The following is a 22945-nucleotide window of genomic DNA, read 5'->3' as shown; positions in this document are numbered from 1 at the left end:
GCCAGGCCCGATGGCGCGATGTTCCCTCTTCTCCACCCCGGCACCCTTCTTCGCCGAGCCCCCCATCTCGGGGAAGGGCAGCGCCGCCAGTGGGCCCCTGCTCAAGCTGCGCCTGACCAGCTGCAGCAATGGGGACATCCTCTCCATCACCGTCTCCCACCTGGTGGCAGGCGCGTGTGTGATGGGGGGAGGGGGGGGCATCACATCTCTTCCTCTGCTTTGGTCCATGCAGGGGCAGGAAGGGAGGGATGCCAGTCAGAAGCACTGGACACCCCTCTCACCACCACAGACAGACCAGCGCACCCCCCCTCTCCACACCCCCTCCCATCCAGACGGCCGGCACGAGCTCCACCTCCTCCGCCGCCTGTCTGAGTTGTACCGCGGGACACTGGGCACGCCCCTGGCTGGCACCACCCAGGCCTGCAGCTACGACGCCCTGCGTCCCGCCCTCCCGCCGCCCCCCCCCGGCCTGGAAACCCACGGGCCTAGACCCGCGGCTCACGCCGGCGCAGTGGGCGTCCCTGCCCGGCGCCTTCTGGCGCTTTGTTGCCGCGGAGCAGGGCGTGCACACGATCCACCTGCCCCGCGAGGCGGTGGAGCGCATCAGGGAGGTGGCGGGCGGCGGCCCGATCCCCGGCCCGCCCGTCTCCAGCCTCGACGCGGTGCAGGCCTTCCTGGCGGTGCTGGTGAACTCGCTGGGGGGTAAGCCGCTGGTGGCCCGGGCCCCGGCCCTGCTCACCGTGAATGTGGAGCTCTTGCACGCCCGTCTGGGGCTGGCGCCTAGGGTGGCCCACCAGCTGGAACGAGCCATGGGAAATACGATCCAGATCCTGCAAGTGCCGGGGCTGACGCCCGGTGGGTGGAGAGGGGGTTGGATGCAGGGGGAAGGGAATGTCCGATGTATCCCGCCCAGGGGCTCAAGTTGGGACTCAGGCTGTGGCAGGCGCACCCACACCGCAACATACCATCGCCTCTCTGCCCTGTCCGCCTCGCCGCAGAGGACGCCAGGAGCGGCCTGGCTATGCCGACGGGGGCCAGCGAAGTCTCGACTCTGGAGGCGGCCGTCCAGATCAATGCCCGCCTCATCCGCCGTCGGCTCATCGCGGTTCGAGCAGACGTGGTGGGCGGGGTTGGATGCCTGCATGAATAACAGGCCGTAGCCGGAAGTATTTCATGCAGGCACCCCTGGAAGCTCCAGCACCCCCTTGCCTGCGGATCAGGCCACCACCCCACCCAACCCCGCAGACCGGGACGCTGCAGGCGCTGCACGAGCAGGAGGAGATGGCATCCCTGCCCAGACCCCTGCTGGCAGCCAACTTCATCGCCAAGGGAGACTCCCTGAAGACCTGCGCCACCTCCGCCGTCACTGCATACCCATTCCACGAGGTGGGTTGCGGCTGCCATTGCAAGCTCCTGGACGTTGCCCTCGGCGGGAAAACGGGCCTCGACTGGGGCATCGCTTCCTGGAAGGAGCAGGCATGTTGCAGGCTGCATCGGTCAGTGCCCATGTGTTCCCTCCGTCTCTGCCTGAGCTGCCAAGCTGCATTGGTTGGTCTCTGCCCATCTCATCTCTCACATGCATCCCCTGCCCACCCTCTCAGATCGACTTCGGGGCAGGGAAGCTCAAATACATGCATGGATTCACCAACCCTTGGTTCGAGCGCTTCGCCTACATCAAGCCAGCCCTGGGATTTGGAACAGGGCTGCTCATCCAACTGGCCATCCCAGCAGCCCATGCGTCCACAATCGCATTGCATCCCCTCTGGTCCCTGATGGCGCCCAATGCCAAGGTGTACTCTCCAGCCTGACCGAGCAGTTGGGTGTGATGGAGTGGCAAGGCACACATTCATGATAAGTTGCAGCGTCCAGCAACTACAACATACCATTCCCTTTTCTGAAGCCACCTCAGAACCTAGCTCAGTGTGCCCCTGTGCCTCGCCAGCATATCACTCAGCTTGCTACTGTGTATACCACATGCAACCTAGTGGGAGATAATTCTCTTGCTCCTTCGATTCCGCAGTGGGTGCAGAGTGCTGGTCTACAGAGTCAAATGGCATGGTCGGTGAAGTGCGCCAAGCAGGAATGCTTGAGGGGTTTCAAGGCAATACATTGCAAGTCGGCAGGCATGTGCGGCTGCTTTGCACTGCACAGCCACAGAGCGGATGAGGGAGCGATCACATGAGTCGGCAGCAGGAGTTTGCCTTCCGAGCTTGCTTGTAGAAGAGCTGACTCGCCATTCCAAGATCATTACTCTTCTCCACCAGCTGCTCAAATGGGGGGGGGGGGGAGGGGTTGAATGAGAGAAGCTGAGAATCTAGGAAACAACCCCTACATAGCTTGGCGATTCTATCCAGGTACCTTGCCCTCCTGACGAATCATATTGAGAGCGGTGCATGGACACTGAATCCCTCGCTTGTCTGCTCAGTTTCTGGCTTGTCCACCTTCACAATAAGTTAAAACCGCATGCTTGCATCTCTCCCCACCTGATCGAGCTTTTCGCCCCTGTCTAGTACACTCTCAATCGTCTTGTGCAAGATGATCTTGGTCTCGTCGAGGTCTTTTTGGATCTTGGCGAGCTTATCTGCCGCTGTGGGATCCTGAGAATCGCGAAGTGGAGGGAGGCATTGTCGCAGCGCCTTATGCAGCCGCGCGTTGGAGGAATCTCTCCAAAAATGAGACGCCAACCGCCCCTTCACAAGCGACTCACCCAGCTCCATGCCTACTCTCAGCCCACCCAACCATTCAAAATGCTCAGGGATATCTTGCAGAGCACAGGCTCGATCCTGGGCCACATGGCCTCACACCCCTAATTGCCAGCAGGCCTTGACACACCTGATATTTTTGGAGGGCTGCCTCCAGCAATGCGTTTCCCGTCTCCACATCGCTCGTGTTCCCTCGCCAGGAATCCCCATCCTGGGCAGTGAAGTCGTCTATGACCTGATTGGCCACGCAGAACCCTGCCCGCGCCGGGTAGGTGGCATCGGTGAAGACCACGGCCACCAGGCCGTCCCGGTTGTAGACGTGGGCAAGGTACTCCTCATGCTGCACGCTCTGTCGCGCTCCAATCGCGGTTTTCCTGGCCACGGTGCGGGACACGAAGATCAGCATCTCCCGCACGGTGCTGCGCTGAAAAAAACCGAAGGACGAGAGGTCGGTTGCGGAGCCCAGGAGCACCGGGTCCCGGTCTGCGCCCATGAACTTGAGCAGCATGGTGGCAGTGAGCTTGACCATGGCGACTAATCTGCAGTTCAGTTATTCAGGGGAGGATGTAGAGTTCCGCGTTGTTTGTTGGCAGCCTCGCGTGCCCTCCAGCCGGTGGAACAGCCCAGGAGCGAGTGACGGGAGGTTGGACAGGTGACCTAGTCCCTCCACCTGTCGATGCAGGGCGGTTGTGCCGAATTGGTCGTGCCAGCGGTATCAGAGGATATGCATGCGCGAGCGGGACGATCTGCCTGTAGCTGGTGCCTAGGAGGGAAGTCACTCGGCAGGGAGCCCGGCGCGCGTCTGATGTTCAGCTGCTACCCCATGGCCAAAACCTAGATTATTTCTACACAGATTGTGTTTCCTCCTCGGATGCCCAACGTGAATCTGGGGGCCATCAAGCTTTCTTATGTTTCATCCTATTAGGATAGGAAATACTCGCGGCAGCCTGCATGCGCACGCCGCCCACCAGGTCGCTCTCCAGCGTCAGGTGCGAATCCCTCCACAACTATTCCTCGTCCCCACTCTCAGAGCTGCTCTCCCCATCCTGAGCCAGGACCAGCGCGGCAGCGATGCTCAGTCCTTCCCCACCATCAATGGGACAAAGGCTGAGGCCCTGGTGGTGAAAGGTCACCGCATGCACGGCACCCGGCCCATGCAGTGCGACCCCATTCTCCGCAAGAAGATTGTCCGGCTGCGAGTGGGGGGAGGGGGGGTTGGGTTGACTAACGTGGAGCTGGCAGTTTAGGTGCCTGTCCTGGCATGCAGACACGTCAGGATTCACAGAAGGGCAGCCGCGGCAGACTCCTAAGGACTGGCCCGCGCCAGGCAACTCACCAGGAGCATGTCGTCCTCCCCTGCCAGCCTGGCGGCGTCCACGGCAATGCTGGGGATGGGAAGAGCGCGCTCCCCAAGACAAAGGTCGGCCAGCTTCCGTCTGGCATCGCTGCCAAGCCCGGCGTTACCGCCCTCGGCCGCTTCGGCCTGCGCAGGCATGAGCGGCGCTCGCCCCACCGCCTCCGGCCGGTGCTGCCACCAGTTGATTAAGAGAGTGGCCCGCATCTCCGCTTCGTCCCCGGCGTCCAGCACGCCGTGACCCAGCGCGCCATCAAAGAGGCAGTAGTTGCCCGCCAGGGGGAAGGAGAGCGTGCTCCAGGCGGGACTGGGCGGGGTCACCGCTCCCAGCTCGGCATCAAACCTCTGGTCCAGGATGACAGTTGGCCCTGCAGAGGCATGGGGTGGTGCAGGGGGACTGGGCATTTGGACCTGCGTCTCCATCCTCCCAGCGGGAGCATGCACACGCCTGCATTGGGCCACAGGAGGGAGGGGTGCACCCCTCAACCACACACCTTGGCGCTGGGGGTTCTGTGCTGTGCCAGTGAGGTAGAGCACTGACGAGATGAGGGGGGTCACCAGCCGCCCCTCGTTGGCCATCAAATGCTCGTCCTGTGGGTGCAGACCGCCAGAAGGAAGCTGGCTGAGGGCGCTGTGCTTAACAGTCATCAATGAGATTGAAGGAGGGTGCTCTTGGCCTGGGCTGTCGTCCACATGAGGTGTTTTCTCTTGGAACTCTCTGCCCACCATCATAGGTCGCCAATTCAAACCCACAATTGATACAAAATACCTTGTCCATGTGAAAGCCGAGACCTCGTCCCTTCTCAAATATCTGTTGTCAGGGATGTTGGGGTGCAGAGGGTGATGGAGTCTGCATCCCTCAGGGCTGTATGGTATACCCAAAGTCTTAAGCACAGCTGCTGTCTTCCCAGGGGCCAGTGAACCTGCCTGAACCCAGTATTCGGCGCCTACGACGCCTTCTACATCCTTTGCAGCTATATATGTATGGTACAGGTGAGCCGCTGCCTCCTCGGCCGCGGTTGCTGGCGAATCCAAGCACTCCAAGGGAAACCAATAGTTGGGGCTGGCGGCCAGGGCCTTCGCATCGCTCTGGAGGGAGTGGACATTCGTGAAGGAATTTCGGGGAGCATGGACATCGTGAATGCCACAGCAATCAGAGCGAGGGCCCATCGCAAATGCACCTGTATCCTCTGTAAGAGGGAAGAGGGCAAGGCGTTCGCCAGGACGCATGTCTCGACAGCGCTCGTCATCTCAATGGCGCTGGATCTCTACAAAACAGTCCGGGCATCTATTTCCTGTTGAATGCCATCAACTCGTCGCCGTTCGGGTTTCAATTAAACCTACGCACTCGCGCCCCGACCGCCAGCCGACACGTTGGCCTATATGCATGCATGATGAAGACCTTACAAACCCACTGATTGTGAGAATGGGACTGTCTTGTTTCTCAACAATGTGTAAACCAGCATTCTTATTCAATTCAGTTGTCTACATCCATGTGTTCAATGGTTTCCTTGTTCGTCGTGTGCTCTGATCCTGCGCCCTCCTCCTGCCCGTCGCCACCCGTCACCGGTTTGCTCCCCTGCGTAGCAGCAGCAAACTTCTCACGTGTCACGAGGCAGGGCCAGGAAGTGGCTGCTGACCTCATGGGGGGTGCTGCACTCGGGTCCTGTGCCACGACGCCTGGAGTGCCCAAGCCATCCTGTGAGGGTTTGAGGTGAAGCATGCGTACCTGTCGGCAACTGATCCAGATGCAGGCCGTGGGCAAGGAAGTGGGTGCGGTGGCAAACCTGGCAGACACAGTTGTTCCCACCTGCTCCCACCACCAGTCCTTACATTGCCTCCTCCGCCTTGCCACAAGGGCCTCACCTTCCACACCTGGTCCAAGATCTCTTTCAGCCGCTTGGAGATGACGGCAGCGGACACCCAGGGCAAGCCCAGATCCCCAGCCACTGTGCTGGCATAGATGTTGCTCTCATCGACGGCGGCGCGCATGTCCCAGACCACCCGGTCCACGAACACTTTGCTACCCAGGGGCACCGTGAGCTGAGGGAAGGGATTGTGCAGGGCGGCAATCCGGTTCAGGAATCATACATGACAGGGTTCCGCAGTGTCGGAGGACAAGCACGTCCCTTACAAGAAGCTCGATGCATGAAGTGCACAGCAGAGCCCCTCCCTCCCTCACGCACCGAAATCTCCAGATATCTGGGTACATCTGGGGGCAGACCCCAGGGTGCTGCCCCAGGGGACGTTGGAGAGGATGGATGTGTGTGTGGATGGTGCACGCCCTTCCTTGGAAGCACCCGCAGCGCATGATCAACCTGCTTCTTCAGCTGGCTGCCCCAGGGACGGTTTGCGTGGAGGTTTCCTTTTGGATGAGAAGATGAAGCGTTCACGGAATAGGTGCTCAGTAGCACTTCCCCAGGCGCCAAACATCCCACTCACCCCTGCAGGCCATCGTTGGTCTGCAGCCCTGGCATGATGATGGGGGCCAGCTGCTTGGAGATGGCCTCAGAGCCGTGTCTTCCATCCAACAGGAGCAGGAGGGGCTGGAGATGGGGAGGGTTGGAGGTCATTATCGGCCATCGTTGGTGCATGGGGTGGGGTGCGTGCAACATTCGCAACAGGGAAGGCTCAACACGTCTTCTACATCGACAGCTCCTCATCACGTTCACATGCAAATCACCTCGAAGATGTGTCGATCCTTCCCATCAAACCGAATATGGAATGGCAAGTAGGTGTGCTGCTCCACGGGGCCGCTGGGTGTCGCCTCGGGGTGCTCTCCTTCCCGAGTTTCGACAAGTGTGGTGCCCGTCATACCCTGTACCTCAGCAATGTTGAGACTTTGCCCGCTTGTTCACATCGGTAACACAAGCGATGCAGGGGTAGGTTTTCCGTCTCGGAGCTGGGGACGATTTTCGGCTTATGGCAATGTGATCTGCCATCGTGCACGGTACCCTAGTGGTCTGGGTACGCACCACGGCCGAGCACCGTCGGAATGAATGCCAATAGTACACGGACCAATCGGGAGCATCTCACCCGGCATGGAGCATTCCTGGAATTGCAGATCGCCCTCCAAATCAGCCTCGTTGATCCCTTTGGTGTAGGCCTGCGAGAACTGCATATATCCACAGGCAGCGAAATAAACCCTTTTGGATGAGAAGATGAAGCGTTCACGGAATAGGTGCTCAGTAGCACTTCCCCAGGCGCCAAACATCCCACTCACCCCTGCAGGCCATCGTTGGTCTGCAGCCCTGGCATGATGATGGGGGCCAGCTGCTTGGAGATGGCCTCAGAGCCGTGTCTTCCATCCAACAGGAGCAGGAGGGGCTGGAGATGGGGAGGGTTGGAGGTCATTATCGGCCATCGTTGGTGCATGGGGTGGGGTGCGTGCAACATTCGCAACAGGGAAGGCTCAACACGTCTTCTACATCGACAGCTCCTCATCACGTTCACATGCAAATCACCTCGAAGATGTGTCGATCCTTCCCATCAAACCGAATATGGAATGGCAAGTAGGTGTGCTGCTCCACGGGGCCGCTGGGTGTCGCCTCGGGGTGCTCTCCTTCCCGAGTTTCGACAAGTGTGGTGCCCGTCATACCCTGTACCTCAGCAATGTTGAGACTTTGCCCGCTTGTTCACATCGGTAACACAAGCGATGCAGGGGTAGGTTTTCCGTCTCGGAGCTGGGGACGATTTTCGGCTTATGGCAATGTGATCTGCCATCGTGCACGGTACCCTAGTGGTCTGGGTACGCACCACGGCCGAGCACCGTCGGAATGAATGCCAATAGTACACGGACCAATCGGGAGCATCTCACCCGGCATGGAGCATTCCTGGAATTGCAGATCGCCCTCCAAATCAGCCTCGTTGATCCCTTTGGTGTAGGCCTGCGAGAATTGCATACACATACAAGCGATGCAGGGGTAGGTTTTCCGTCTTGGAGCTGGGGACGATTTTCGGCTTATGGCAATGTGATCTGCCATCGTGCACGGTACCCTAGTGGTCTGGGTACGCACCACGGCCGAGCACCGTCGGAATGAATGCCAATAGTACACGGACCAATCGGGAGCATCTCACCTGGCATGGAGCATTCCTGGAATTGCAGATCGCCCTCCAAATCAGCCTCGTTGATCCCTTTGGTGTAGGCCTGCGAGAACTGCATATATCCACAGGCAGCGAAATAAACTGTAGATTTATCCTCGGCCATCGTCCCATCCCTGGAACCAGCCCCTTCGCTTATATCGTTTCTGGATCAGCAGAATGGGGGAGTCTCAGGTGGGACCCCGCATAGGCGCCTTGGACGTCACAGCGTGATCGGTTCCTTTCCGCACCCACTCCCTCCCGCGCTGCCTCCCCATGCAGTACTCCTTTAGTCTGACCACCTTTAGTCCTAGTGGGAAGCTGGTTCAAATCGAGTATGCGCTTGCAGCGGTGAACGGGGGCGCCACGAGTCTGGGGATCAAGGCCAGCAATGGGGTGGTCATCGCCACGGAAAAGAAACTGCCCTCCACACTGGTGGACGAGGAAACGGTGAAGAAGATATCCCTGCTCACTCCCAATCTCGGGGTGGCCTATGCGGGCATGGGGCCCGACTCCCGAGTCCTGGTCAGGAAGGCCAGGAAGGCAGGGCAGACCTACTACAGGCAGTACCACGAGCAGATGCCTGTGGCGCAGCTGGTACGAGAGGTAGCGGCCGTCATGCAGGAGTTCACACGTGAGTGCTGGGGGGATGGCCTTGGGGCGTGGTTTGCGGGCCGCCTGAGCTTGGCGTGTCAGCACAGCTGCGCCTTTGTTGGAACGCCATTCAGATCCCTCTTCCTCGCTGTCGCCCCCAACTGAGCAGAGTCTGGAGGCGTGCGTCCCTTTGGCGTTTCCTTGCTCCTGGCTGGGGTGGACGAGAACGGCCCGCAGCTGTACCAAGTGGACCCCTCCGGCTCCTACTTTGCTTGGAAGGCGTCTGCCATCGGCAAGAACGCCATCAATGCCCGCACATTCTTGGAGAAGAGGTACAGCGAGGACATCGAGCTGGAGGATGCCATCCACACCGCCCTGCTCACGCTCAAGGACGGCTTTGAGGGTGGGTTCAAGCTCAGGCCTTGGCCCAGGCTCGAAGCAGGCCGAGGGCTGGCAAGCTCCATTGGGTGGAGGTGCAGTGCCTGGTACAATCTGCGACCGCAGTATAAATTCATGGGTGCAGGCCGGCCATACACCACCCTCTCAGCCCCCAAACCGATGCCCACCCTGGCCCGCCTTCCCTCCGCAGGCGAGCTGACGGGAGAGACCGTGGAGGTGGGGATCGTGGGTGAGGATCGGGTCTTCCGCGTCCTCACCGCTGCCGAGGTGTCCGACTACCTCCAAGAAGTGGAGTAGCGGGGCTGGAGTGATGATGGGAGCAGGCATGCTGATGTTGAATCCATGGCTGCCAGCAGGTTTTCACCTCTGGCTGGCTGCAGCCTGTCCCCCCATCCCCTACATCAGCATCTCTGCCTGGACCCTTGTGCTTGTTGTGCACTTGAGAACAGGGCTCCTGGTCAGTGTACATACAACAATCTCAGCATGAGGCACGGTATAGATTGTGGCGCGGATGACGAGCGCCCTTTTTGCAAGGCATAAGGACATAAATTAGCACGGTGTGGGCGTCCAGACATCAGAGCGCCAGGGCAGCCATGCTCTGGAAGCTGGCCTGGACGGGATATGCTTGCGCGTGGAACTGAGAGGCCTTCCCATCACCGTTTCCACACACTGCCAAGGAGCTCAAGAAATCCCTTAGGAGAGTCAGAGCTCGTCCTGCACTGGTGGGGCGGTGGCCGCTGCCTCCCTTTCCAGCCACTTCCGCGCCAGGCTGGCGTGCAGCGCCGCTCCCACGGGCAGCACGCTCTCGTCCATCATGAACTGGTCGGTGTGCAGGCCATGCACGGAGCCCAGGGTCTCGTTGCGGATGCCCAGGAACATGAAGGTGGCGGGCACGGCGCGCGCGATGAAGGAAAAGTCCTCCGCGGCCATGGTGCCCTCGTACTCTCCCACAGCGCCGGCGCCCAGCAGCCTGTATGTTGTTTTTGGGGGGTGTAACAGGGTGTTGATTTGGGGGCTGTGGTCTTGTGGGCGGGCCGTCCTGGCTGGCAGAGCTTTACTTTCCCCCAAAAGATAGAAGTAACACCCCCCAACCCAACCCACCCCGTCGCCACGCCGTCGGCAAAGGCGTGGAGGGCCGGGTCGTTGATGGTGGGCGGGTAGTAAGGCGTGGCGTCCTCGGCCCAGTCCAGCTCGGCAACGCAGCCATGCGCTGCGGCAACGGCGGCGACCACCTCCGCCACGCGTGCCCGCAGGCGCTGCATGGCGGCGTCTGAGGTGGCGCGCACCACGCCGCCCAGGAAGACGGAGTTTGGCACCACGTTGTGGGCCTGTGCCCTGCCCCGCCCTGCCACCAGCTTGGGGATGGAGAGCACCGCGGAGTCAAAGGGCGAGGTCTCGCGCGACACCAGCGTCTGCAGCGCGGTGATGATCGCCGCGCTGGCCACGACGGGGTCGGCCAGGAGCTCGGGGATGGCGGCGTGGCCGCCGCGGCCGCGCACGACCAGCTCAAAGCGGATGGCGCCCGCCATGAAGAAGCCGGGGCGGGAGTACACGCCGCCGGAAGGCAGGGAGGGCCAGACGTGGAAGCCGAAGGCCGCGCCGACGTCTTGGAACACACCTTTTTGTTGTTGAGGGGGGAAAGGGGGGGGGATGTTATGGGGGTGTATATGTGTGCATGCTGGAAAGGGAGGGGGGCTCATTGAGAATGAAGCGCAGATAACAAGGAATGCGGGAAGGAGGGGGTGTTGGTCAGCGGCGCTGGGATTTAATAGAGCGCAATGAGATGATGGTCGGCAGGCTGGCACCCAGGCCGTAGCGCTTGTGCCGCACTGATTCCCAGCATACAAAATTCCTGCCCCAAGACCGCCCTCACCCTCCTGCACCATGCGCTCCCCGCCTGCGCCGCCCTCCTCGGCGGGCTGGAAGACCAGTCTCACGGTCCCTGGCAGTCGATGCTCGACGGCCTTGAGCAGGCGGGCGGCGCCCAGCAGCATCGTCATGTGGGCGTCGTGGCCGCAGGCGTGCATGGCGCCTGGGTGCTCCGAGGCAAAGTCCACCCCGCTGGCCTCGATGATGGGCAGGGCGTCCATGTCGGCGCGCAGGGCCACAAAGGGCGGGCCCCCGGTGCCGATCATGCCCACCACCCCGGACCCGGCCGCTGGCCTGTGGGGGTGTCGGCTCACTGGATCGCCTGGGACCTCCATGCCCATACCCATGATTTACCCCCCTGCACTCCCTTGCACCACCGCAGCCCATGCAGGCGGCACTCACGTGTGTGGGATGCCCAGCTCGTCCAGGTAGCCCCTGACCGCTGCGCTGGTCAGGGGGAGGTCATACAGGAGCTCGGGGATGCGGTGTAGGGCCCGCCGAGTGGACACCAGCCAATTGATGTCTTCCCGGGCCTGCTCCAGGAAGGAGAACTCCGAAGCCGCGGTGAGGTGCATCGGCAGGATGCACAGGAGCAAAACAAACACGCAGGCCGTCGAGGTCGACATGGCCCACAAAGCCCCTGGCTGCACAGATTAGATTTTCGGGATTGTTACAAAATATCGTTTAGAATATGTGCGCATGTTGCAGATCGAAACCCAAGGGGCATGGCATGGACTGATCGTGGGCCTTCGGAGATCGAGCGCGCGCGAACTTTACTATGTCCCTTTTGACCATCGTATGGCGCCAGCCCTCGCTGTGTACATCTTGGTGGCTGACAAGCTGGATCAAGCAACAAATTGGCGCAGCGGAGCGGAGCGTGGTCAATTTACGTCATTGTGTTTGATTTCGAGGAGCGTAATGCAGGCGTCAGATCCGACGTCAGCCCCAGCGTGCTCAAGGCATCCTGCCCCAGGGTGTTGAAGGTGTCCCGCAGCCAGTGCACCACCGCGAACCTGTCGAGCATGGCGTCATGCTCCACGTTGGCCGGCGCCTGGGGCGGGGGGCAGGAGGCAGGGATGTGTGGCGTAAAGGTGGAGAGCAAGCACAGCATCCATGCCACTGGACCTTGTGCACGGGGAGCCCGAGCTGTACAGACCCTCCCCCCTGCATGTCTCCTGCATCTCTCCCCTTCCCTGCAACATCCTCCGCAGGATCCTCACCGTTCCTGCGACTTCCTCGATCTTGGAGTCAGCCTTCTCGTTTGGTTTGGGACCCTCAGCATCCAGCCTCCTCTCGACGGTGCGCTGGCGTGTTGTGTGCATGCACTCCGCGATCTTCTCCAAGCTCTCCAGCTTGATGACCTCCGCCTGGGTCAGGGCAATACTGGCACGCAGGTGCACCTGGCAGCCAGGGCAGATGAGGGAGGGGATTCAGGTGCAGACATCTGGAGGCAGGCGACCCGGCTCACTGCCCGGCTGCATGGTTGGGGGTGGGAGGGGGGAGGGCCCGCAGGCGGGCAAGCCCTCCCCTGCCCCATCTCCTAGACCCTGGACTGGACAAGCACCCTCCACGGCCTTCAACACACATGCACCCATCATTCTCCACGCTTTCGCGCGAGCCATACTGCCGTCAACTCCCCAGCGATTGTGCCGCATACAACCTTCCATCTGTCAACCCATTGCCCCCCAAGGACACCCATCAAAATCCCCCTCCCTCCCCCCTTCTCATGCTCACTTGCACCAGCGGATTCTGCTCCAAGAACCGCTCCAGGCCCCAGGCCGTCAGGCGGACAAGGGTGACGGGGGTCAGCGCCACGGCCGAGGCCTTCCAGCGGTCGTGGTAGAAGGCGGGGTCCAGCATGCCCAGCGCGCCGATGAACTGGCGCGGGCCGCGCCGCGTGACGAGCAGGTCGTCCATGGCGCCCGGCACGGCGGCGGAGCGCAGCAGGAGCGCCGCGCGCTCCGCCGCCTCCCGCACCGTCCCCGTCAGCGTCATGCTCCTCGCGTCGGTCTGCAGCTGCTCTGCAAAGAGATGTGAGTGTGGGGCAGGGGGAGAGGGGTTGATGGGTGATGTGCATGTGTGTTTGGTGGGATCAGAGGTTCGACAGCGCGAGGGGCCCATGCATGCAGGAGGGCCAGCGATGGAGGCGAGGCTATGCCTGGAAAGAGGGCCAGAGGCAACCGTGGGGCACTACCACACAGTGACACGCGCTACAGCGCGCCCATGTTTGAGCACGCCGTCGCACTCTAGCCCCATGTGTGGGAGCCCTGCCCCACACACCTGGGACCCCTCCCTGCACACGCACTCTATGGCCCTGCACCACGCTTCAGACAAAGTTTCCTCCATGGACACACTCTCCGACCCCCCCCCGCCTCTACCACCCGACGCCACACACCAATGTCCATGTCGATGGTGGTGGAGTCCATGGGCCCCGACAGCCCATGGTCCAGGCTGAAGGACTCATTGGTGCGCAGCGCGTGGCCCAGCACGGCGGAGAGGGAGAAGGGCAGGCGCGCCTCCCAGCTGATCTCAAGCTCCCCAGACTCGATGTAGAGCACCGAGGTCATGTTGTCCGACGTGCCAAGGTTCTCCCCCGCCGCGACATGCAGGACCTCGATGTCCTGGACCCTGTGCAGAGGGGGAAGCACGGCACAGGGTGATGGGGCATCATGGCAAAGGGGCTGGTGGTGTACTTCCACTGGCAGGACAGGGTGCGCGGCAGTGATCCCAGTTCACAAGGTCGCCCATCCACACCCACCCTCGCACGGCGCTGGCCAGTCGGTGCGAGAGCCGCGCCAGGTTTGCCTGCAGGATTTTTGTTTGGGAGGGGTCCCTGGGCTCTGGGGACGGAGTGAGTCTCATGCTCTGGACGTCCAAGTGCGCGTGCGCTTGCGCGGGAACATGTGCCCAGGTTCTGCCATTGCCTGACCTAAATATGCAGGATGCAGGATGCCCCTGTGGACTGGATGGTCGTGGTCCCACCGTGTAGCTCCCCCACTAACCCACTCCTACTCCCATCACAATCGACTCCCCCCACGCCCCCCCCCCCGCCCCCCCACACACACCAGTCTGCTGGAGGGGCGGCTGCCGCGCGGGCTGCTGCCCTCCGCGGCGCTGCTGGAGGCACTCTCGGCCCCCGGGCTGGGACCGCGCAGGCTCTGCGTGCGCCGCTCCCTGCCGCTGGACCCCGCCGTCAGCGCTCGGGAGGAGCTGCGGCGCAGCGACCGCGCGGGGTGCGGCTCGGGTCCAGCCTCCCCGCCGTCCACCGACATGGAGCGGGTGTGTGCCAGCGGCCGCCGCCGGGACCGCGGGTCCGACGAGGGTGCGCCCTCCTCCTCCTCGTGCCGCGCCAGCCCGCCCCGGCTCCAGCCCGGCCCAGGGGAGGCCGGTGCCTGGCCCAGGAAGGGAGGGGAGGGGCTGAGCGTCGACAGGCGCGCGCTCTGGAAGGGGCTGGGGCAGGGGAGCTGGGCCTGGGCGGGCTGCAGCACCACTGAGCGCCGGAACATGCCGCTGCTGGCCATGCCCTCCCCCCGCGCCGTGCCCGGGGTGAAGGCAAAGGCGCCCAGCCCCGCGCCGTCCTCGCAGCTGGCGTCCCAAGCGACGGAGCGGCGCCGGGGCAGAAGGATGGCCACGGGCTGAGTGCGGCCCGGCCCCGCGGCGTGGAGCCCGGCCGAGGGCCTGGTGGCCATCGAAGTCGACGCCTCCACCGGCACAGCGGAGGCGTCGGGGCCCGGCCTCGGCCCGGCGGCGGGCGGAGGCGCCGAGCCCTGGAAGGGGGAGCAGAGCGGGGCGGCCTTCGCGGAGGCGTAGAATTGCAGGTCGCTGCCGTTTTCCGTCGAGCGGCCGCCGCCCGGGCCCGCCGGGTCCGGGGATGCCTCGCATGCCTTCGCGGCATGCTCCGCCGTTCCCGCTGCGTCCATCACACCCGCGCCATCCGGCACCGGGCGCCCAGACAGGGTGGAGTGCAGGCGGCCCGACGCCGCGGCTGCCGCCCAGGTCCCGGCCAGGGCCTGGGTGGGGCTCTGCCGCGCCAGGCCGCGGCCGCCGGGCGGCACCGCCGCGCCCGGGTCCTCGCCGCCGCCGCTGCACATCTGCGTGGCGTCCTCCAGCGACGCCGCTGACATGTCGGGCCCCTCGTCTTCCAGCGTGCGCAGGCCGTCCTCCCAGTGCGGCAGGCGCTGCAGGCCACTCACCTGCGCCGCGGCCTGGAGCAGTGGGGGCGAGTCCTGGCTCAGCGGGCCCGGCCGGCGCCGCGCGGCGCCTGCACGGCCCGTGGGCGTCGCCTCGGCGGGGATATCCCCAGCGACCCCGGACCGCGGCGACGTGCCGGCGACGGGGGAAGCGCCCTGCGGCGAGGGCGAGGGGAACACGATGGCCGCCACGTCCTCAGCGCGCATGCTGGCATGCACCTCCGGCGGCGCGGCCCAGGTGCCGTCTGCCAGCTGGAAGCTGGAGAGCAGGGATGCCCAGAAGTCACCCTTGACCCAGGCGTGCTCCATCATCTGCGCGCTCAGGTGGTGAATTGGAGGTCTTGGTGTGTGTGTGTAAGAATGAGGTCGGGGATGGGTTAGATGGAGTGGGATTGAGGGGGGTCCCTCATTCTTCGTGCCTTTAGGCTGTGATGGACATACAAGCAGCTTGAGAGCGGCCGCAGGTAGTAGGCATGCTCGCGCAGGCCACCAGGGACCTCATCGCTCCGCCTGAAGGGATCCCATGGCCTGTATTTTGCTCAGGGGCAGTGGGGAGCACCCTGGAGTCCGACCCAGATCCCGCCTCAATTCCCCCGTTTCTACCCCGCACCTCCTCCGCCGTCAGCCGGGCCGCGGGGTCGGGGTTCAGGATCCTCCTGAACAGGTCCTGCAGCTCCATGGACACCGGCACGTGCTCCGGGTAGGGCACGCTGCCCCCCGCGATCTGGTCGTACAGGTCCAGCACGGTCTCACTCTGCAGGGTGTGGGGAGTGTTGCGATGGGCTGTGGGAAGGGCACCCGGCCTGATCATGCTGGCTGGGGCATGCAGACCGTGGGTTTGGCGTGTCACAACCCCGGCAGGGGCAAGTCGCCACCGTGCCCCGTACTCGAGCGGGGCCACAGCGTTCCATACGTTACCATGCTGCCGCTGAGACCCCAGTCCAGGCACCCCCGTACGTCGACCATCCACCCACCCAGCCCCATAACCCTCCGCACTGACGTGGAAGGGTACCTCCCCGTAGATGAAGAGGTACAGGCTGATCCCCAGCGCCCACATGTCGGCCTGCCGGCCTCGGTATGTCTCCCCGGCACACACCTCTGGGGCTGCGGGGCGAAGCAACGAGAGAAGGGGGAAGACGTGGGTGAAGGGCGCAGGAGCGGCCAGCGGATGCAAGCTTCCATGTCTCGAATGTCTTCACCTCGCCAAAACCCATCGCCACATACCAGCCAAGCCTGAACATCACGAGGGCCTCGGAACCAATCTTGCGCCTCCCCTGCCGCTCAGCCTGCACACCTGTCCCCCCCCTCCCCCGCCCTCCTACCTACCAAGAAAGGCCGGCGTGCCCAGGGTGCGATTAAAGGTGTCCCGTTTCCTGAAAAAGTGGGCCTGCCCAAAGTCGGCGATCTTGACGGTGGAGTCGCCCGAAAGCAGCACGTTGTCGGGCTTCATGTCACCATGCACCACATGGTTGGCGTGCAGGAAGGCCATGCCCGCGGCCATCTGGCGGAAGTAGTACTGCGCGATGACCTCCGGCATGCGCCGCTCGGGCGACAGCTGGCCCTTCGCCAGCAGCTGCCCCGCCGCCGCGTACTCCATGACCATGAGCACCTTGCCGCTGGCCCCGTCCTCGATCACCTCGTGCAGACGCACCAGATTGGGGTGGCGCAGGCGCCGCATCACGTCGATCTCTCGCCGGAGCGGGCCCAGGGTGTCGCCGCCGAAGTCGTCGGCGTCGGCGTCGGCGTCGGCCTCGGGACTGGACCTGGAAAGGTCGGCGCCGGCGGGCGGCGGCGAGGCGGCCACGGCGGACACGCCGCTGCCGCGCCGGGCGAGGAGGCCCACCCCCCGGCCCGAGCCGGCGGCCCCCGTGCCCAGCCGGCTGGCCTTGCTGGCGGCCTTGACCAGGGCCCGGTTCACCACCTTGATGGCATACAGCTCGTCGTCCTGCGTGCTCAGGCACAGCTTCACTCGGCCGTAGGAGCCGCGGCCCAGGGTGTCCACCACGATATACTGGTTCAGAAAAGTAGCGCCCTGTGGGGAGTGCGCGAGAATGAGAGGTGGGGCTTGTCGTGGGATGAGGCGAAGAGCGAATGGCACGGCGGGGGCTGAGGACGGCAGGGGCCGCAGCGAAGCGCGAGGGAGGACACGGCCCAGTGGTCGCCAGCGAAGCACAGGCAGGGATCAACAAGGCCAAACCCCTCGCACTGATGCCGTACCTCCAGCACGCCCACGCGAAGCCTGAAGGTGTGCTTGATGCCCCGGGACTTGGCCAGCAGGGCCTCGGAGTCCCCCGTCAGGAGGACGGGGGAGTCTTCCTGGCGTGGGGGTGGGGGAGGGCTCTGTCCCTCGACGCCCTCCTGGCCCATGGGGGCCAGGGAGTCGTCGCTGGACGACGCCTCGAGCTTGCGCTGGCTGGGCATGGTGGCATCGCCCGCCTCGGCCAGCGACTTGAAGATGGATACCCTGGTGCATGCCGGGAGGGAGGAGGAGGGGCAGGTGAGAGGGGTTGGATGGCTGGATGCTTCATGATCAGGCGCCGCGAGCGTCGACAGTCGGGTGCGCGTGCCGCGAGGGCAGGAGAACCCCACCTGGCGAAGGTGGGCAGGTTTCGCGGCCCGGCATTCTCATTCTTTGAGCAAGCACAACCCATGCTGGGGGAGGGGGGGCATCTGGTGCCCAAGGTGGTGCCGGAGTTTGCACACGAACCGGTCGGTGTGGCTCAAACCCCAGGGAGCCTGGCGAGCACAGTGGTTGTGGCCTCAGCCCAATGGGGCGAGCAGAATGACAAACATACTCTCAGAACGCAGCGTCAAAGTGCGGGGGAGGCGACTGCGACTCCCGCTGCACCTTGAGCTCCCTCAGTTCCGCTGTCGAGGTCGCGCCCTCGTCAGGGCTCAGCAACTCACGGAGTGCTGAGGGGCCGTGTGCACCCTGAAGCTGCCAGGCACCGCAAGCACCCGCTTACACATGCCAGCTGCGCATGGGGAGCAGGTAGAACTCTGTGCAAATACTCCGCATCTCCTCGCACACCACCAGCAGCTGGGTGAACGTGTGCCACGCATCAGCTGGCGCTGGCGACGATGCCGGCCTTGGCGGCGGCAAATGCCCCCACCACCGCCCCCAGCTGCAACTTCTCGCTGGTCCCGAAGGCCAGCCTGTGCTCCACCGACGCCAGGCTCCGCACCAGCTCGATCCTCACCTCGGGCGGCATCCCAATCCTGAAAACGAACCTGTTCGGGGGTGAGAATGGGTGGGTTGAAGATGGGGGCGATGTGAGGAATCAAGCTGCCTGCACCTGACAACAGCATGCCTCGTCGGCCGGCTGTGCAAGAGAACGACCTGCTCCCCCTCAACGTGTGCTCACGGGTGGAGGGCCTGCAAGATGTCTACCAGTGCCACTCCCTTGGACCGCTGCAGATCCGTCAGCTCTGTGCGGTGGGGGCCCGGACCGGGCACTGTTTCAGGGCATGCCACCAATCCTGCCTGGCCCTTAATGGGCAATCTACCCACTCATCTCCGCAGCACAGTTCCAGGTGTGGTGCACCCATCGCGCCCCTTGCAACCTGACGCGCATCAACCCCTTTGCATGCCATGAGGTCCATCCCATGTGGCCATCCTGAGGGCCTTCCACCCCCCCCCCCCCCCTCCCCCACACACACAACAAGCCCGCCGTACTCACTCTCCATCGCTGCGGTCAGGGGTTCGTTGAGGAGCCAGTGCATCGCGCTCTCTATGTCTGCCGGGAGGGGCCGCCCAGCGCATGTATAGGCGCTGACCTCGCTGACCTCGCCTGCCGACATCACCACCGACTGCAGGCGTGGGTTGTGACAGGGTCGGGTCAGGTGCCGTTGATGCAGAGAAATGAACGCTGCATGATTCCTGCTTGACGCCGACCCCAAGGGTTGGAGGGATCCCCGGAGCGTGCGAGACGGGTGGGACCGCATGCACTGGAGCGTGTCCCCGCGCTGGGCCTAACCCTCATTCCCCACGCTTTCAACCTGCAAAAGATTGAGCACGCGTCGCATGTCGCCCTCTCCGAGCTGGACCAGGGCTTCCAGCCCCTCAGGCGTCGTGGGCACCCTGCAGCAGTGGCATGAAGGGTGCTTGCTCGTCAATGGGGCAGCTTAAGTGTCGGCACGGCGACGCTTCGTGGTAGCACCAACAGATCCCCCTTCCGACCTCCAGCATCCCCCTCCCAGGACTCACTTTTCGAGGGCGCAGATGGAGGTGAGGCGCTCCGTCACGAAGCTGGGCGGGAGGGGCTGGAAGCGGAAGCGTGTGCAGCGTGACTGCAGCGCTGGGATGATCTTGCTCACAAAGTTACAGATGAGGCAGAAGCGGGCATTTCTCACATACTTCTCCATCACTGCGGGAGGGAGGAGTGGGCGTGCAGATAAGAATTGGTCCTTCACCAGTATTGGGCTGTTCTAATGGATGGGCGCGCGCCGTGTGGTCCAAGAGCATTCGCGCCAAGTGGCAGGCACCCACCCTGCATCCAGAGGCATTCCCTCGTGGTCAGGCCTGGGGCTGCACCGCACCTCTCCTCAGAGCCATTTGGGCGTCCCGTGTCATTGCGTCACACTCATCCAGGATGATCAGCTTGAATTTATTGCTGTGGATGTGAGACACAGAGTGTGTGTGTGTGTGTGTGAGGGGAATTGACTAGAGCAGCACGGCGGCGGCTCGCATCAAGGGGTTGGGCCGCATCACCAGGAGGAACAGGGGGACGGTGTGGGCGAGAGCCAAGCTTGTCCAAATCCCACCCGCCCTACCCTGCCATGGCTCCATTCCCATCACTTCCCATGGATTCCCTCCCTCACAGCCCTCCCAGCTCACTTGAAGATACTCCGTGTCCCTGCAAAGTCCTGGATCTCGTTCCGCACGATGCCGATGCCACGGTCATCTGAGGCGTTCAGCTCCAGCACCATGTTAGCAGCCCCTGGGCCGTACATCTGCCGAGCCAGTGCCAGTATGGTGGAGGTCTTCCCCGTGCCTGGCGGCCCGTACAGCAGCAGGTGCGGCAGCTGGTTCTCATTCAGAAGCTTCTTGACTACATTATCGGGAGGAGGGTGGTGGCTCAGACATGGGCTTGATGCTTTGAAGGGCCACTCCAGCAAAGTGATCTCGTCGCCGACGCATAAACAACCAGGTCCCGCTGTTCGCCCCGGCGACCTACTCGTGTCAATTATATCCTTGTGGAAGGCCACTTCGTCCAGAGTCTGTGGCCTGTACTTCTCGCTCCATGGCGTCTCACTCGTGACCACCATGAGGAGGCCTCACCGGGTGGGTGATCGGGCGGCTTGATGAGGGGATCACAAGTCGACGCGGTTGCTAGTGATCTGATGTACAGCGTAGAATTACCGTGCTGATCTATCGAGCGGGCGATGTTGGAATGGGGGGGGATTCGCTTCGTATCCTTTCAAATGCTGGACTCGGAAGCCACATGAGCTGGCAAGCTTGCACATGCATGAGCACCAGGGCATGGGCCAGGAGACAACCTTTCAATCCCTCTCCAGAACAGAAGTCATCGCTTGGGCTCCAGCAGCGCCAGAGTGTCCCTGGCAAGGCCCTCCAGCTCCCCTGCGTAGGCCGAGGCGGCCAGCTCCCTGCGCAGCACCTCCACCGCCCCGCCCGCGGTCAGGCTCAGCGCCAGCTGGCGCTCCCCCGCTGCAGCGGCCAGGGCCATGAGCCCGCAGCGCTGCACCCCCCGCCGGACGCTGCCCTGCAGCCCCTCAACGCTGTCCTTCCCCCGCGCGGCCTCCGCCTGCGACAGCGAGGTGGCCGTGCCGCCACCGCCGCCGGACGGGGCCAGGCCCAACTTCCGGGCGGCCGCCGTCGCCGCGCCGGCGGCGGGGCCGCCGTCACCCGCCGCGCCACGCGACACGACGCAGGCGAGGAGCACGGGGACCAGCCGCGGCTCGGCCGCCAGGCGCCCGGCCAGCGGCCCCCCAAACTGCGCGACCTTGCGCACGGCGGCGGCCGCATAGCAGCGCGCCTGGGGGTCGCTGCAGGCCAGGGACGCCACCACGGCTGCAAACCCGCCCAGGTCGGCGACGGAGGTGGCCTGGGAGGGGCCTGCGCGGTGTGAGATCCAGGGGTCATTGGCCGGCGGGGCCATGCGCGGGAAGTCTGCAGGCTGACCGCGGAGGCCGCACCTCCTCATTCAGTCAGCCTAGCCTGGTGTGGCTGTGTGCGGGTGCAGTGACCCAGGCCATGCCCCGCGCTGGTCCTGGCATCTCAAAGCTTTCCCTGCATCACAAGAATACCTCCCCTTCTCCCCGTCCCTGCCCACTGCCCCCTCCCTCTTCCGCTCCACCCCCTCCCGCAACACACCTGAGCAGACAATGCGCGCGACCGCCCCAGCCCCAGCCCTTTGGAGCAGAGGATCCTGGGACAGCACCCACCGCATCAGGCCCCTCAGGGTCTCCTCGGACACCAGCACATCCTGAACCCCCAGCTCTGAGCCTGGAGAGAGGGGCAGGAAGGGCACTTTGATCTTGAGCTGTTTGACCAAGAGTGGCTCTGGCCAGGGCTGCACTCTTCTTGCTAATCAGACACGCCATGCATGCCAAAAAACATGCATGCATGCATGATCCCATGCCATATGTGAAGGCTCCTACTTCTTCTGGATGCATCCCGGGTTTCACTCCCACAATATCGGTGTGAGCCACAAGGCAGGAGCACAACCGCCGCACCGGTGAGCCCATACAGGGCTGCAGCCAGAGCCCGCTCCTCCTCCACAGAGTTCAGCGAATTCAGGTTGCCTGGCACAGCTGCCAGGGAGGGGTAGGTGCCACCCTCCTCTGCGCTCTCCTTGGCCTGAGAATGGAGAGGACGGGGAGGCGGCTGCGGATCACAGGCCGGGGCCCTGACTTGCCAGGCTCATAGCATGAATGAGCGCAGCATGGCAGCCCCACATGCCCTCCTCTCACCACACCACACACGACACCGCGCAGTGGACGTGCCCCGCGCATGTGCTCACAGCGGTACTCCCACCATGCCTGCACGCAACGCGCCACCCACCAGCTCAGCGCTGCGTGCGAGCAGGGCATCCAGTGCTCCCGCTTTCTTCACCGAAGCATGGCCCTCAGGCTGGCTGAGCAGGTGCTGCAGGACGCGGGCCGCATGCGCCCTGCCCACCGCGCCGTCGCCTGGGCCGCTACCCCAGTCGTTCCGTGCCTGCATGCGGTGTGCGAGGTCACCGCCGGGTAGGCCACATGGGCTGCAATGGGGTCCCTGCCGGGAATGCACAGCAGGCAGGGTCCATGCCAAAACCTTTCCCAACCTGCACGGCGTGAGCCCCACCTGCAGGACGGCCGCAATCTCATCCAGCAGTAGTGCTGTGTCGGGCGAGGGTTGTCGGGCAGGCAGGTAGGCCAGGAGGTCTGCCACACAGCCCAGCGCAATCACACGGACCTGCGGAGATATAGAATTGCGAGCTGGGGCGTTTGACCTCAGTCGCCTCTCTCGTGGCTCTGCGCTCACGACAGGCAGATCTGGCTATCGGGCACATCCAGGGAGTGGGTGGGCTGTGCACCACCCCCCTCGCCAATCAGGACTTCTATGAGGCCACCCACCTGGCTGTCGATCTCCCGGCTTGTAACCACGTGCACCAGTGCCGGAAGCGCACCGGTAGCTAGGAGTGCGGCATGGCCATCGGGATCGCGAGTGAGGCGGGACAGGAGACTAACAGCTGCCTCGCGATCGGCTGTGGTCCCAGACACCAGATCGCGGGTGGCAGCTGCACGCTCCTCAG

The 22945-nt window shown here is 63.6% G+C and overlaps 8 protein-coding genes across 8 annotated transcripts; 2 read left to right on the top strand and 6 right to left on the bottom strand.

Annotated features, from left to right (window-relative positions):
* Positions 1–10: 10 nt before the first annotated feature.
* On the top strand, positions 11–1808 carry F751_4061 (hypothetical protein; the record flags this gene model as incomplete). The annotated part of the gene is made up of 5 exons (XM_011403644.1): positions 11–176; positions 490–855; positions 999–1120; positions 1246–1386; positions 1602–1808. The coding sequence occupies 5 exons, from the start codon at positions 11–13 to the stop codon at positions 1806–1808; spliced, it is 1002 nt and encodes a 333-aa protein (XP_011401946.1).
* A 366-nt stretch (positions 1809–2174) lies between these two features.
* On the bottom strand, positions 2175–3231 carry F751_4060 (VAMP-like protein YKT61; the record flags this gene model as incomplete). Its single annotated transcript, XM_011403643.1, has 3 exons — positions 2175–2264; positions 2484–2597; positions 2833–3231. The coding sequence occupies 3 exons, from the start codon at positions 3229–3231 to the stop codon at positions 2175–2177; spliced, it is 603 nt and encodes a 200-aa protein (XP_011401945.1).
* Positions 3232–3709: 478 nt separating this feature from the next.
* F751_4059 (hypothetical protein) lies at positions 3710–7652 on the bottom strand (the record flags this gene model as incomplete). The annotated part of the gene is made up of 8 exons (XM_011403642.1): positions 3710–3895; positions 4039–4424; positions 4551–4647; positions 5923–6099; positions 6243–6258; positions 6499–6576; positions 7280–7383; positions 7521–7652. 8 exons carry the CDS (start codon positions 7650–7652, stop codon positions 3710–3712), a joined length of 1176 nt encoding a protein of 391 aa, XP_011401944.1.
* Positions 7653–8412: 760 nt separating this feature from the next.
* On the top strand, positions 8413–9426 carry F751_4058 (Proteasome subunit alpha type-2; the record flags this gene model as incomplete). Its single annotated transcript, XM_011403641.1, has 3 exons — positions 8413–8770; positions 8900–9133; positions 9320–9426. The coding sequence occupies 3 exons, from the start codon at positions 8413–8415 to the stop codon at positions 9424–9426; spliced, it is 699 nt and encodes a 232-aa protein (XP_011401943.1).
* Positions 9427–9831: 405 nt separating this feature from the next.
* On the bottom strand, positions 9832–11624 carry F751_4057 (IAA-amino acid hydrolase ILR1-like 5; the record flags this gene model as incomplete). Its single annotated transcript, XM_011403640.1, has 4 exons — positions 9832–10099; positions 10231–10747; positions 11003–11292; positions 11401–11624. 4 exons carry the CDS (start codon positions 11622–11624, stop codon positions 9832–9834), a joined length of 1299 nt encoding a protein of 432 aa, XP_011401942.1.
* Positions 11625–11884: 260 nt separating this feature from the next.
* Positions 11885–17839, bottom strand: F751_4056 (putative serine/threonine-protein kinase; the record flags this gene model as incomplete). Its single annotated transcript, XM_011403639.1, has 14 exons — positions 11885–12049; positions 12219–12398; positions 12733–13019; positions 13394–13626; positions 13757–13803; positions 14064–14676; positions 15088–15203; positions 15306–15500; positions 15799–15942; positions 16201–16292; positions 16515–16875; positions 17092–17220; positions 17406–17652; positions 17778–17839. 14 exons carry the CDS (start codon positions 17837–17839, stop codon positions 11885–11887), a joined length of 2871 nt encoding a protein of 956 aa, XP_011401941.1.
* A 411-nt stretch (positions 17840–18250) lies between these two features.
* On the bottom strand, positions 18251–20456 carry F751_4055 (Replication factor C subunit 5; the record flags this gene model as incomplete). The annotated part of the gene is made up of 8 exons (XM_011403638.1): positions 18251–18419; positions 18554–18617; positions 18869–18998; positions 19188–19269; positions 19396–19555; positions 19728–19801; positions 20026–20239; positions 20366–20456. The coding sequence occupies 8 exons, from the start codon at positions 20454–20456 to the stop codon at positions 18251–18253; spliced, it is 984 nt and encodes a 327-aa protein (XP_011401940.1).
* Positions 20457–20713: 257 nt separating this feature from the next.
* F751_4054 (hypothetical protein) lies at positions 20714–22374 on the bottom strand (the record flags this gene model as incomplete). Its single annotated transcript, XM_011403637.1, has 5 exons — positions 20714–20953; positions 21077–21264; positions 21523–21654; positions 21885–22008; positions 22213–22374. 5 exons carry the CDS (start codon positions 22372–22374, stop codon positions 20714–20716), a joined length of 846 nt encoding a protein of 281 aa, XP_011401939.1.
* Between the last annotated feature and the right edge of the window lie 571 nt (positions 22375–22945).

This window comes from Auxenochlorella protothecoides (assembly GCF_000733215.1).
Source record: "Auxenochlorella protothecoides strain 0710 unplaced genomic scaffold scaffold46, whole genome shotgun sequence".
Classification (NCBI taxonomy): domain Eukaryota; kingdom Viridiplantae; phylum Chlorophyta; class Trebouxiophyceae; order Chlorellales; family Chlorellaceae; genus Auxenochlorella; species Auxenochlorella protothecoides.
This window is presented reverse-complemented; position numbering and strand designations above follow the sequence as displayed.